Here is a 13,260-nt window from a genome sequence, read left to right as displayed (position 1 = left end):
GATGAATCTGACATAAAAAAAATTGAAAAGATACTCTGGCAAAAACCTGAACATGCCATTCTGGAAGTCAAATCTGCTATGATTGGTCAGCACACAGATGCCCTCACCCAATCCATTCCAAGGATGTGATTTTCTTCCCAGTTACTGACACAAAAGCCAGATTAGATGTGGTAGAGGGTCTCCTCTTTAGGGAAGGAAAGTCATCAGAACTAATACAATATCCATTGATGAATCTACCCAGTTTAATTTAACAAGCATTTTCTAAGTACCTAGTAAGTCAGAAAGTTGAGTGACCAGTGCTGAGCTCAGAACTACTTCACTGAAACTGTTTACTTTGATTTCTCTTGGTTCACTGCCCAGCTTGCATTAAGTTTTCCTCGCCAACTTGCTAAATTTCTAATTTTGGTTCCATGATCTAGTCCTGGTCTGCCCCATCCATGAACATAAACCAGTTTACCTTCATTTTGTCCTCGTCTGAAAAATCAAATGGTTTGTGACTTCATGTGATATGTTTGTCAAATGATCGTATCTACACCAAGAACATACCTGTAGGAGGATTTTGTTTCCATCATAGTCTTGAGTTTGCCATCTGGTGCTGCTGATAGGAACGCAGGGATTTGGCAGAAGTGGTACTAACTGGCCAATTTCTTGTACCCTGAACTGCAGTACCGAAGACTCTCTGAGTTCCACAGACATCCCGAGAGGAAGTTGCTTCAAGGAGAGCTGGATTGAAAAGTTTTTCTTTGAATACAGTACAAAGAAGGAGAAGTTGCTCTTGTGGGTGGTGGCTTCCTTCTGTAAGATCATTTCATAAAGTCTGATTGCATCTTCGTAGTTATCAAAACTGCAGTATAAGGTCACCCGCAGGATCTCACTACCATGATGGACCTGCCTCATCCCCCAGACGGGCATGTGAGGATCTAGGCTGTAGAAATCTTGATTGGTGAGTGTGTATGGGCACAGCCTTCCACCTGCATTGTCTGTGGGATGAGATTGCCAAGGCGGCTTCTGAAAGGAATCATAGATGTGAAAGAACCGATCTTCTCCGAGGTCTTCATGCAAGAAGAGCAAAACAGAAATCCCTGGGAACCTAGACCTCTTGGAGTGGTATTTTTCGTAGTATTTTACTGGAGTCACTCTCTCTGACACCAGAAACAGATGGACTTCTGGGCAAATCCACTCCAAGAGATGGTCAAGGGTTTGCTGCAAAGGCAGTGCATACCCGGAGTTGGCCAAGAGATGGACAGTCATGATCAAAGGATCCTGTCTCTCATCCATCGTCAGGCTGCCTCCAAGAGAGCAAAGGGAAGCAACTGCTGAAACACCAGATGCCAAAATATCAGCCCCCTAACCTGAAATCAGGCAAGTAGCGTGGGAGAGCATCGTTGGCTCTCCACAAGGCTTCAGCCCACCAGGAAATCAGAGCAGATATGGAACAGCCTGGTTCTTCTCGGGAGTCTTGCTGGTTGCTATTGGAGGCTACTGGCAGCTCCCCAAGGCTTGGCAAAGAATCTCACTAGACACAGGCAAGGTCAGCATGTGTTATTCAGCTTAAATGTGAAGCAGCTCACTGTGTTGGGCTTATTTAAGCAACACACCAGGGCTTCAGCTGGACTTAAATGGCTTGTAATCTCGAGGATAAACACCTACTTGGGACCTGCTGATAAACCAAAGAGGAAATTGACTAACAAATAGGTCTAATGAGAACAATCATGACTTCAGTCAACAAGAAATGCAGAGCTATAAGAATTAATTCTTGTTTAAAGGTATTGATTTTCTGCAGTAAGTACATTCCTACTGTATACACACAATTTACAGTCCTGGCCTGGAAGACACAGAGAATGATTAAAGGCTTCAAATTTTTCCTAAAAGCTGGTGACTGTGTTTCTGTCCCGGAAAAAAAATAGTATTTTGAGTAAAGGATATATATTTACTGAAAAATACTCACCTTACTTCAGAGTACATGCCGCATAGAAAGAAGCCCTAGGAAATGTATTCCCCTTCATTCTTTTGACTCCTTTGAAAAGAAAATGAAAAGATTGATTTTCAGATCATATCATGAACAACATGTTGATCAGAAACCTGGCCTGGATTTTCTATTTGATGTTGTTAGTGTATTTAAGGGGGGGGGGGGGGAATCTCAAGAAATTTTTAGCTGAAAAACTTTATGTAACAGGAGCAACTAGGTGGCACTGTGGATAGAGGGTTATTTGGGAGGTCCTGGGTTCAAATCTAGCCTCAGACACTTCCTACCTGTGTGATCCTAGGCAAGTCACTTAACCCCAATTGCCTGGCCCTTACCTTTCTGCCTTAGGACTGGTATGTAGTATGGATTCTATGGCAGGAAGTAAGAGTTTAAAAAAAGATTATGTGTAGCAAAAGCCTTATTTGTTGTTTTCCATTCTCTGCTGACTCTTTAACTAGGATGTGTGTGAGTAGGCGGCCTTTTAAATCTGAAAGTCCTACCTATAACATCCTTACATAGTTTGTTCAAACAGCAATTTGATTTTGTTTTTTAAAACAAAATCACTACTTATGCATATATTGTATAAGCAACTGTTGTGTTCTGGAAAGGCAGTATGTATGTAAATCAAATTTTTATAAATTGGATTCTATCTTAAATGTACTCTGAAACAATTCTACAAGTAAAATGGAGCTATCTGAAACCAAATGAGTAGTTTATTACTTGAAAAGAGCCTTCCAGAGAATTCTTTTGCAAAGTACTTTTGTAATGAAAATGACTACTTCCTATTTTGCTCATTTCATAAAGTACAAATCTTTCTGCAATCAAATTCTTTATAAATAGTAACATTCAAACTTAATGAGACAAATTCCGAGTTGTCTCAAATCTTAGTGCAATTATGATCTTTGGGACATCTTGTATTTTTTGATGCAAAAAGAACAATTATTCTTCTAATTCTATTGTCTGCATTTAAAACTTTGTCTCTAGCAAACCTGATTTCAGAATTCCTTACAGTTTCCAAGTGGCAGAACAACAAATAACGTTATGAAAACATCTTTTTGGTAGGCAAATATTTTTCTTCCTTTTCTTCTAGATTTTAAACAAACTTTAAAAAAATACATTAGGATCACTGCTAAGCACATACTGTCAAGTAATCATTGCTAGGCATATACTCCCAACAGGGCAAAGACAGAAAGGCCTCATATAGACCAAAATGCTGAAAACAAACCAAAAACTGGCAACAAAGTAAATGCCCACCAATTGGGGATGGCTAAACAATATATAAATGTATATATATAAGTATATGTATATACATATATATACATATATATATAAATGTAATGTCAGGGAAGCATGAAAGATTTATATAAACTGATACAAATGAAATAAGCAGAAACAGGAACAAAATATACACAATTATTATAAAAAAGTAGGCTTAGAGAAAAACAAAACAAAAAATTAAATATATTTGTGTCATTTAAAAAATAAACCCCCAAACCATGGAAATAACTTCTTCCAAGTCTTATTACCCTTCAGCACATACTATCAGCTGCTATTTTATTGGATAATATCTTTAAAGATATTTAGATTTACAGCATAGACATTCTGAGCCCTCCAAATCTCAGTCTCTCTCTATCTTTCCCCCTTTCTTCATATAGGTGTACTCATTTTTAATTTTTTTTTAAACCCTTACCTTCTATCTTGGAATCAATACTGTATATTGGTTCCAAGGCAGAAGAGCAGTAAGGGCTAGGCAATGGGGGTTAAGGGACTTGCCCAGGGTCACACAGCTGGGAAGTGTCTGAGGCCAGATTTGTAACCCAGGACCTCTAGTCTCTAGACCTGGCTCTCAATCCACTGAGCTACCCAGCTGCCCCTGTACTCATTTTTATAGTAAAGACAAAACAGACTTTCAGGATGTATTGGTAAATGTTTAACAACCAGGTGGGGGTGGGGGCAGCATATGTACATACTTTTAAATTTAATCTACATTATCAAAACTTTCTTAAGTCTAGACAATCAACAAAACAATGAATCAAGCCCTAGTTTGTAGGATGGGGCAGATTTCTGAGGTGTAAATGCTCAGGATACTTCACCTGAATGAACTGCTCCCTACCTCCCCTTGCATAAGACCTAAGTTACTCAGGAAGTACCAACAAAAGCATTAGGAAGCATTTAACTTAAGAACAATTATAGAAATGAAACATTCATACTCATTCAATTGTTATTCAGTCCTTTCAGGCCTGTCAGTCCTGTCTGAGTTTCTGGGATTTTCTTGGCAGTTTTCTTGGCCATTTCCTTCTCCAGTTCATCTTACAGATGAAGAAACTGAGGCAAACAGCATTAAGTGACTTGCCCAATGTAAAAAACCAGTATCAGAGGCTGGATCTGAACTCAGATCTTCCTGACTTCAGGTCCAGTGCTCTATCCACTACCCCACCTGGTTGCCACACTACTTCATACGAGGCAACATGTATGATAAGGCTTTGGATTTTTTTTACCAGTTCATCAATTCTGACATACACATACATATATTTTCTGAAAAGGAGACAGAATGGAAAATTTCTCTTTTACCCTGCTTCAGACTTCACCCCTCCTCGTCTTCACCTCTTTTCAATAGAGTTCAGTTTGGGGGGGCTTTTGTTATTTTTTTCAGGATTCTTCTGTTAATTTGCAGATGAAAATGCTATGAGAATTCATTAGCTATTGCCACCAGAGTATGGATGTTCCCCAGTTCTCTCTCTCTCCTTTCTACTGAAAGCTATCCAGCTTTCTGTCAAAGTCAGTTGCTGGATGAATGCCAGCTGGCAGAAACCACTAAGTCAAGTGGAGGAGCTGTTGACAGGTAGTGTTCAAAACTCTGAAGGAGGCAGCCAATAATGAGGACTGGGTGGAAGCCTTGGGAGGCCTCCTGGATCAGCCTTGGCTACTGCTGCTGCTGCTGTTCTCTTGAATGGATGTTCAGATTCCAGACCCCAAGCACTTTGACATCTATAAAATAAAGAGATCTCTCCTGAAATGGGGTTCCCTCTTCCTACTCCCTGTTTGCAAGATATTTTAGCCTATGCCCAAATAATAGGCAAGGCATTTCCTACCAAGGCAGACCCATTGGATCCATTCTTCAGAATTGGCTGCCTGGCTCTGTAGAATGCAAAGTACCTCTTACCCTCATTCATCATTTCTCTGGAAACTTGGCTGTTACTGGAATCTCATTCACTCTGCTGATTGTGGTCAATGAGCACTCAAACATGTCTTTAAAGTCCCTTTAAGTAGTCTGCTGTCCATCTGAGGTCACTCAAGATCTCTGCAAGAAGAACCACGTAGACAAGACAACATCCGTTTTGTAGATGGGCTATTTGGTATTCTAACTACTCTGGCAAGAGAAACTGAGGAACACAGGAGTCTATAGAGACTGCTAGTGCACTCCGTCTGAGATTACCTTCCATGATATTGTATATAACTTGCATGTACAATTATTTTTTGCCTATTGTCTGCCATATTAAAATGTGAGCTCCCTGAGGTCAGAGACCTTTTTTTGCAATTCTCTCCCCCCTTTTTTAGATCCTCCAAAGCTTAGCAGGGTAGCTGGCTATTGTTAAGTGCTTGCTGATTCATTGAAGCCGCAAAATTGCATAATTTATTAATGTAAATTTGTATATAAAATCTATAATTTCTATATATAGATGTAAAAAATTATCCACAAATATGTAATTTTTATTGATTAAAGGCATAGCATTATATAATTTATATATATTACTTTTTAGATATAATACATATTTTATAAAATTTGTTTTTATATATTTTATAATTAAAAATAAAAATTAAAATATTTTAAATAGGTTTTACACCTTTAAGCATATATTTAAAATATTTTATAACATTTGCTGATATAAACTATAATATACAAATATGAAACATAACTTGCATACAAATATCTAGTTGTTGATTGCAGGTACAGAATTAAATATAGATAGATAATTTTTAGATATATTTTATAATTTATACATTACATTAAAATATATAACATGTGTAAATATATTTAAGTATGATTTTATAACATACATATATTTTAATATATAATATATACAATATGAAATAACATGAATATATAATTGTTGATTGATTAAAGCATAGGATTTTATAATTTATATTTAGATAAAAATTTAAATATATTTAATATATAACTTATGTTATATATTAAATATATTTACATATATTAATACATTTTATAATTCATATATACCATATTTGTATATTATATATCTACAAATATAAAATTATTTTAATTTAAATTTTAGTTGATTAAAATCAGAATTATATAATTCATATATTTTATATATTATTTATATATACATATATGAAACTATTTATGCTTATATTATTATTGATTGAAAGCAGCAAATTATGTCATTTTAAAGCTTATTTAAGGCCCTTCTGGATCATTTATTCCATCTCCTTCATTTTATAGATGAAGAAACTGAGCCCCTAGGTCTGTGACCTATCCAAGATCACATATTGGTTGTAGGGCTTAAAACTTGATTTCTTGACTTCTTAGTTTATAATTTCTTTACTTATAAAACTCCAAATGTGTAAGATGTACCCCTTTCTCTTCTTTGCAAACTATGAGTGTGGATTTGAATAGACCATCAGATTCAGAGGATATAGTATATTGTTGTTACTGAATTGCTTTTTTTTTTCTTTTTCAATCTTTGTTATAAGGGTTAACTTCTTGGATTAAAGGAGAAGAAATAGATATGCTGGAAACAACCATAGACGAAACAAATCATAAACAAAACCAATTAAAAAACCAAAACAAAATAAAAATAAAAACTCAATAATATAATAATTGGTAATAATAATAATAATAATAGCTAGCATGCTCCTACCTGACAGACAGATGCTATTGTTATCCCCATTTTACAAATAAGGAAAGTGAAGCAGACAGAAGTTAAGTGACTTGCCTAGGATCACACAGCTAGTACATACCTGAAGTTGTATCAAAATTCAGGTCTTTCTGACTCCCAGTTCAGCATTGCATGCATTATGGTACCTCATTGCTGACTAGAAAAAAAAATAATAATATGCAAACCTTATTTCCAGCTACAGTAAATGCTTTATTGACTTGATCCTAATGAATGTGCTAAATGCCTTAAACTGCTGATACAAATCTGAACATAAAATAAATATATTAAAGTTTAGTGACTTTTAAAAAAAAGTCTCAATAAATACATTCAGGATCTATTTTTTTAAGAGTTCCGGGAACTCCCAGTGAGGAAACCTGCCTGTACCTTAATAGATGAGTATTAGGGAGTTTTGCTTGAAGAATAATAAAGTAACTTTTTCCCCTCCGCTAATAAGTATCAGAGATGAGATGCAGCCCCAGGTTTTCCTCTTAGCATAACATTCTATCTCTTAGTCTACTGGTCACAATTTATAACAATGGCAACCCAGGGTAACACGTATTTTTGTTCTGGAAGGGACTTGTCTATTTCTGAGGTCCCTCCCAGCACCAAAATTCAACAATGAGAAGGTTCTGCCTGACTTGGGCTGTATGTCTCTGGCCAGACGAGAAGCCAAGAGAAGAGGACCAAGGATCAGCGAAGGGGCTTCATGGGAGAAGTAACCCCGGAATTGCACTGCCTCGGGGCTGTGTGAGTTCCTCCCTCCTCAGTTTTGGGGCCCCTCCCCATTCCATCCTTTGCCCTCTCCGTCTTTCCTGCCTGATCATTGCAGCCAGCCTCCCACAGGTGCATACCCTGGTGTCATCTGCGCCTGTTGACTGTCTGGGAGGCACCGGCAGCGAGAACAGCAGCCAGAATGAAAACATCTGGGTCATGTACAATTCCACCCTGCCTGGCCTCCTCCTGGGACCGGCGGGCAAGAGAGGAAGTCGGGTGAGATCCTTTTCCAAGTTGTTGTTGTTAAACGTGGAAAACTTCTCCCCCAGCTCCCAAGGGGGGGACGCGTTGGCTACCAACAATACTATCTCAGCCCTATAAAACGACCATCTGTTTCCCTTTTTTTCCCCAGGACAATGAATGTAAGTAACAGCATGACAGCTGATACACTCGGTTGTTATAGGTGTGAACAAAGACCACTGTGTTTCCCCCGGACTTTTTGTTGTTAATTAAGTTCCCTTTCTCACAAAACCCAGCTTGGCCGTGAGGTAACATGATTCTCCTTTCTCGGACCAGTTCTGCTTTCCCTGTGATTGACTCTGTGACTGCAGAACCCTAACCTGCATAGCTCGGACCCTAACCCAACACCAAACACCCAGGAAGATTGCATTTCTTCTTGGAACCCTAATGGTAGCCGACCAGTTAGACTTTTTAACACTGTTACCTCTACAAATGAACTTGGTCTTTCAAAAACATTCTCTGACTCCTTTAGGGTCCCATAACCCCAAAACCAATTCTAGAAACCTTTTGCTGTTGTTTGTTCGCCCTTGGAAAATTCTCGGAAATCCAAGAATCTTCCTCCATTTTAGAGAGGAAGCAAACGTCATTCAACAGAAGACTCAGGCCTTGTTTTGGAATATCTCAGCAGGTAGCACCATAATCAGAAATTTTAAAAAGAGTATACAGAAAAAATTTGCAATATGTAAATATATTTAAAGTATATATTAAAATATATTTAAAATATATAAATTTATTTGATAAATACACAAATATACTTAAATGTAGAAATATTTTAGTAAATATATTTAATATATACATATATTTTAATGAATACTTAAATATATTTAATATATGTGTTTTAATAAAATGTATTTTAATAAAGGCATAAATATTTTTTAATATAGAAATGTGTCTTAATACATAAATATAAATTTAAAATATATAGATTATTTGGCATTTGTAGGGTTGTTTATTTTTGCAATGCAATACTATGATATTTCATTTTTTTCTTACATTGATTTTTTAAAAATCCTAATCTTCCATTTTAGAATCAATACTATATATTTGTTCTAAGGCACAAGAGTCTAAGGATTAGGTAATGGGAATTAAGTGACTTACCCAGGATCACACAGCTAGGAAGTATCTAAGGTCAGATTTAAATCCAGGACCTCCCATCTCCAGGCCTGTATTTTTTGTTTTTTAAATGAATCAGTTCCCCATAAGTCAACCTTCAACCTCTTAAGTCAACCTTCTAATATCACAGTGAAGTCAAAGATGGCAAATAACCTGTGATACTCAACATCTACTGAGAGAAAGAGAAGGAACTGGAGCTTCATAATAGGTCCTTTGGAAACATGATTACTCAGAGTATATAATCTGAAAAATCAAGTATTTTGTTGAATTTTTTTAGAAAGCTCAATTTTAACTATCCTTTTTGGGGGTGGAGTAGGGAAAGAGTTGTTTGTGTTTTTAATATAGCTCCTTACCTACAATTAGTATTTTTAAAAAAAGTTTTATTAAAACCTTTTTTTTTTACCCAATTAGTTCCCAGTACTGCCACCTGTCCCTCTTGACCTTCTCCCAACCCTACCCTAGGATATTAGTTAACTCAAAGATGGCAGATGACTTGTGATCCTCAGTCTCTACTGAGAGAAAGGGAAAGAGCTTCCTAACAGGTCCTTTGTTGTTTGTTTGTTTTTATATTTTATTTTATTAATTTATAGTATTTTTCCAAGGTTACAAAAATCATGTTCATAACCTGCCCTCCCCCAAACCCCCTCCCATAACCAACACTCAATTCCACTGGGTTTATTTAACATGTGTCTTTGGTCAAGACCTATTTCCATATTATTGATATTTGCACTAGGGTGATTGTCTAGAGTCTACATCCCCAATCATATCCCCATTGACCCATGTGATCAAGGAAATGTTTTTTTCTTCTGTGTTTCTACTCCACAGTTCTTCCTCTGGATGTAGATAGCATCTTTCTCATAAGTCCTTCAGAATTGTCCTGGATCACTGCATTGCCACTAATGGAGAAGTCCATTACATTTGATTGTACCACAGTGTATCAGTCTCTGTATATAAAGTTCTCCTGGTTCTGCTCCTCTCACTCTGCATCACTTCCTGGAGGTTGTTCCAGTTCCCATGGAATTCCTCCAGTTCATTATTCCTTTGAGCACAATAGTATTCCATCACCAACATATACCACAATTTGTTCAGCCATTCCCCAATGGAAGGTCATCCCCTCGTTTTCCAATTTTTTGCCACCACAAAGAGTGCAACTATAAATATTCTTGTACAAATCTTTTTCCTTATTATCTCCTTGGGGTATAAACTCAGCAGTGCTTTGGCTGGATCAAAGGGCAGACAGTCTTTTATCTCCCTTTGGGCATAGTTCCAAATTGCCCTCCAGAATGGTTGGATCAATTCACAACTCCACCAGCAATGCATTAATGTCCCAACTTTGCCACATCCCCTCCAGCATTCACTGCTTTCCTCTGCTGTCATGTTAGCCAATCTGCTAGGGGTGAGGTGGTACCTCAGACTAACAAGTCTTTTGAAAGCATCACTGCTTTTATTGCTTTATTGAAAACCTAAAAAAAAAAATACTGATTGTAACTAAGGTGCTGAAGTTTCATTGAAAACTTAAAAATGTTTGCAGCAGGTAAAACAATGATCCAGTAATACCACAACTAGCTCTGCATCCCAGAGAGAAAAAAGGGGGGAGGGGAGGGCCTACTTGTACAAAAATATTTGTAGTTGCTCTTTTTATGGTGGCAAAGCAATGGAAATTAAGGGAATATCCCTCAAGTAGGGAATGGCTGAACAAATGGTGAAGGAATACTACTATGCTGTAAGGAATGATGAACAGGATGGTTTCAGAAACAGCTGGAAAGACCCACAGGAACAGATGCAGAGTGAAATAAGCAGAACCAGGAGGACATTGTACACAGTAATTGAAATATTGTGGAATGATTGACCGTGATGGATAGACTTTGCTACTCTCAGCAGTACAATGATCCAGCACAATTTTGAGGGACTTTTGACAAAGAATGTTATCCACCTCCAGAGAAAGAGCTATTGGAGTAGGAATGCAGATGAAAGCACATGCTTTTTCAATTGTTTATTTGGATTTATGTTTTGTAGTTTTAATTTTATAAGATTAGTCACTTTGGGCAAATAGGTACCTCAGTGGATTGAGAGCCAGGCCTAGAGACAGGAGGTCCTGGGTTCAAATGTGGCCTCAGATACTTCCTAGCTGTGTGACCCTGGGCAAGTCATTTAACCCCCATTGCCTAGCCCTTCCTATTCTTCTGCCTTAGAACAAATACACAGTATTAATTCTAAGATGGAAGGTAAGGGTTTAAAAAAATTACTCACAAAAATAACCAATATGGAAATGTGTTTCACATGATAATACGTGTATAATCCAGATCCAATTGCCCACCAGCACTGAAAGAGGGAAGGGAAAGGAAGGAAAGGAGATGAATTCAATCATATATCTTAGGAAAATTTGTGTAGGATGTGTTATAACATATAATTGCTAATAAATATATATTTTTAATTTTGTAGCAGTTATTCCTGACATTTAATTTTAATGACAAAATAAAGTGGTCAAGGTTTGCAAAATGATCTGTGTGGAAATGCTATAACGAGTTCTTCTTTTGACTCCCTTCTCTGTTTATTTTCTTCTTAAGGATGAATATTCATGGGATCAATGGCATGTATGTGAAGCACCAAAATGAATAAATGTGTGGAGTAGATTAGATCTGGCTTCTGAGGTCACATGCAATTCAGAGATTCTGTGATTCTGTTAATGTAAAAAACAAAAAAATAGAGTATCGAAGCAGCCATCTGTATAGGCTCCTTTAACAAGAGACTAGACTAAAGACTATCTAGAGACTTGAATATTCAATCTTCCTCCAGAAACTAGAAGCAGACTGCTACCTGCAGATAGAGAGAGACTACACCATCTTCCCCATCAGCCTACAAACAGGAGTGAGGACTTGGGAGTGGATCATGATACTCCAGAAAGGCTGGCTTTAATTATTAAGCACCTTGTTTCTAAATGAGCCATGTGACAGGACGCAAGCCTTACTAAACCAAACTTCAAATCATGAAAACCTGCCGGGCATCCACGCTGACAAATCTCCCAGAGACCGAAACCAGCAAGTCTGAACCCATCCCCCTGTCTGCAAAGGCTTCTGGCTTGGCCAAACCACACTCAGCTGTTGTCCCAAGCCAGTCGCCCAGGTTCCTTTTCTCCTTTTCTATCTATGCCACAAATACTGCAAATTGTGATCCTTAACATCTAGCAAAGGGAATCCACTGTAGTCACCAATCTGCCCTCCATTTCTGTTTTGCCAATGTAGAGCAGGAACAGAATGGAAAACACTGAGCTATATAAATAAGGGATAGAGGGTAGGATTTGAAAGAGGAGAGTTGGGGTACAAGCAAGCAAAGCCCATGCCCTCAAGACACTTCTCTTTTAAAGAAGAAAATGTCATAGGGGTCTGGTGGCCAGGCTTAAAGTGTTTTCTTAACAATTTTCCTCCTAGAGAAGGAAATGTGTGGGTGATAGGAGGGTAGGAGGTTGGACTAGAAAAATGGCCTTCTACTCCTGGTAGATGCCCCTTCCTTTGGGGTCTTCTCAGTCTGGAAGAAGCTTTCTCTGCTCCCTTAGCCAACCTCTGCTTGGTGAGCTCATCCCCGAAATTCATTAAGGCCAGCTTTTTTAGGCTTTGTTCACGCTTCTGGGTCTCCAGATCCCTCTTCTATCTCTTTCCCTACTTTTTCAGCCTTCTTCCCTCATTAAAATATAATCTTGTGGGCAGGAAATTTGGGGGTTTGCTTGTATTTGTATTCCTAGCTTTTAGCACAGTGCCTGGCATATGATCCGCTGGTTGACTTGACTTGACCAGGAGGATGCCTGTGTAGCTAGTTGACATCTAGATAGCTGAGGAGTAGGATGGTGGATCTGAGTCAAGTTTCCATAAGGTCAATGCTCATCAATCAGAAGCCTAGGGTCCCATGGCTGGGGTTTGGTGTTCCAGGTTAGAAGGGGAGGCTGCTACCCAGGAACATGGTAGGAATCTAGTCTGATTCAGTTTAAAATCCTGGCTTTGCCCCTTACTCCCTGTGTGTTCCCTGATAACTTACTTAGCTATCCTAGGCTTCAGTTTCCAGATCTATAAAATGGGCTATGAGTGTGCTAGAGATTGGACTAGGTAGCCTGGAAAGTCCTTTCTGGTCCTAATTCTAGGATCTATTATTTCACAGATGAGCAAACTGAGGCCCAGAGAGGGGAGTAGAATTGGTTACCTCTCTCTCTCTCACCTGAGGTCTTCAGAAAAATCACTCTTCCAGGAGAACACAGAGATTCTTTCTCAGATATAG

The 13,260-nt window shown here is 37.9% G+C and overlaps 1 protein-coding gene across 4 annotated transcripts in view; it reads right to left on the bottom strand.

Moving 5' to 3' along the window:
- FAM124B (family with sequence similarity 124 member B) overlaps positions 1 to 13,260 on the bottom strand; it is a 58,975-nt gene that overhangs the window by 14,508 nt on the left and 31,207 nt on the right. Inside the window, exons 2-6 of one of the 4 annotated variants that reach the window (XM_056808196.1) lie at positions 6,950 to 7,024; positions 5,130 to 5,267; positions 4,538 to 4,954; positions 1,949 to 2,017; positions 547 to 1,660 (exon numbers count right to left, since the gene is read on the bottom strand). In XM_056808196.1, the coding sequence (XP_056664174.1) occupies positions 547 to 1,278 (732 nt within the window). In that variant the 5' untranslated portion in view covers positions 1,279 to 1,660; positions 1,949 to 2,017; positions 4,538 to 4,954; positions 5,130 to 5,267; positions 6,950 to 7,024. The remainder of the gene's footprint in view (positions 1 to 546; positions 1,661 to 1,948; positions 2,018 to 4,537; positions 4,955 to 5,129; positions 5,268 to 6,949; positions 7,025 to 13,260) is intronic. The other 3 variants (XM_056808197.1, XM_016425283.2, XM_056808198.1) reach the window with 3 other exon arrangements.

Source organism: Monodelphis domestica, chromosome 8, assembly GCF_027887165.1.
Source record: "Monodelphis domestica isolate mMonDom1 chromosome 8, mMonDom1.pri, whole genome shotgun sequence".
Classification (NCBI taxonomy): Eukaryota; Metazoa; Chordata; class Mammalia; order Didelphimorphia; family Didelphidae; genus Monodelphis; species Monodelphis domestica.
Note: the sequence above shows the minus strand (reverse complement) of the source record. Positions and strands in the feature narration are given on the sequence as shown.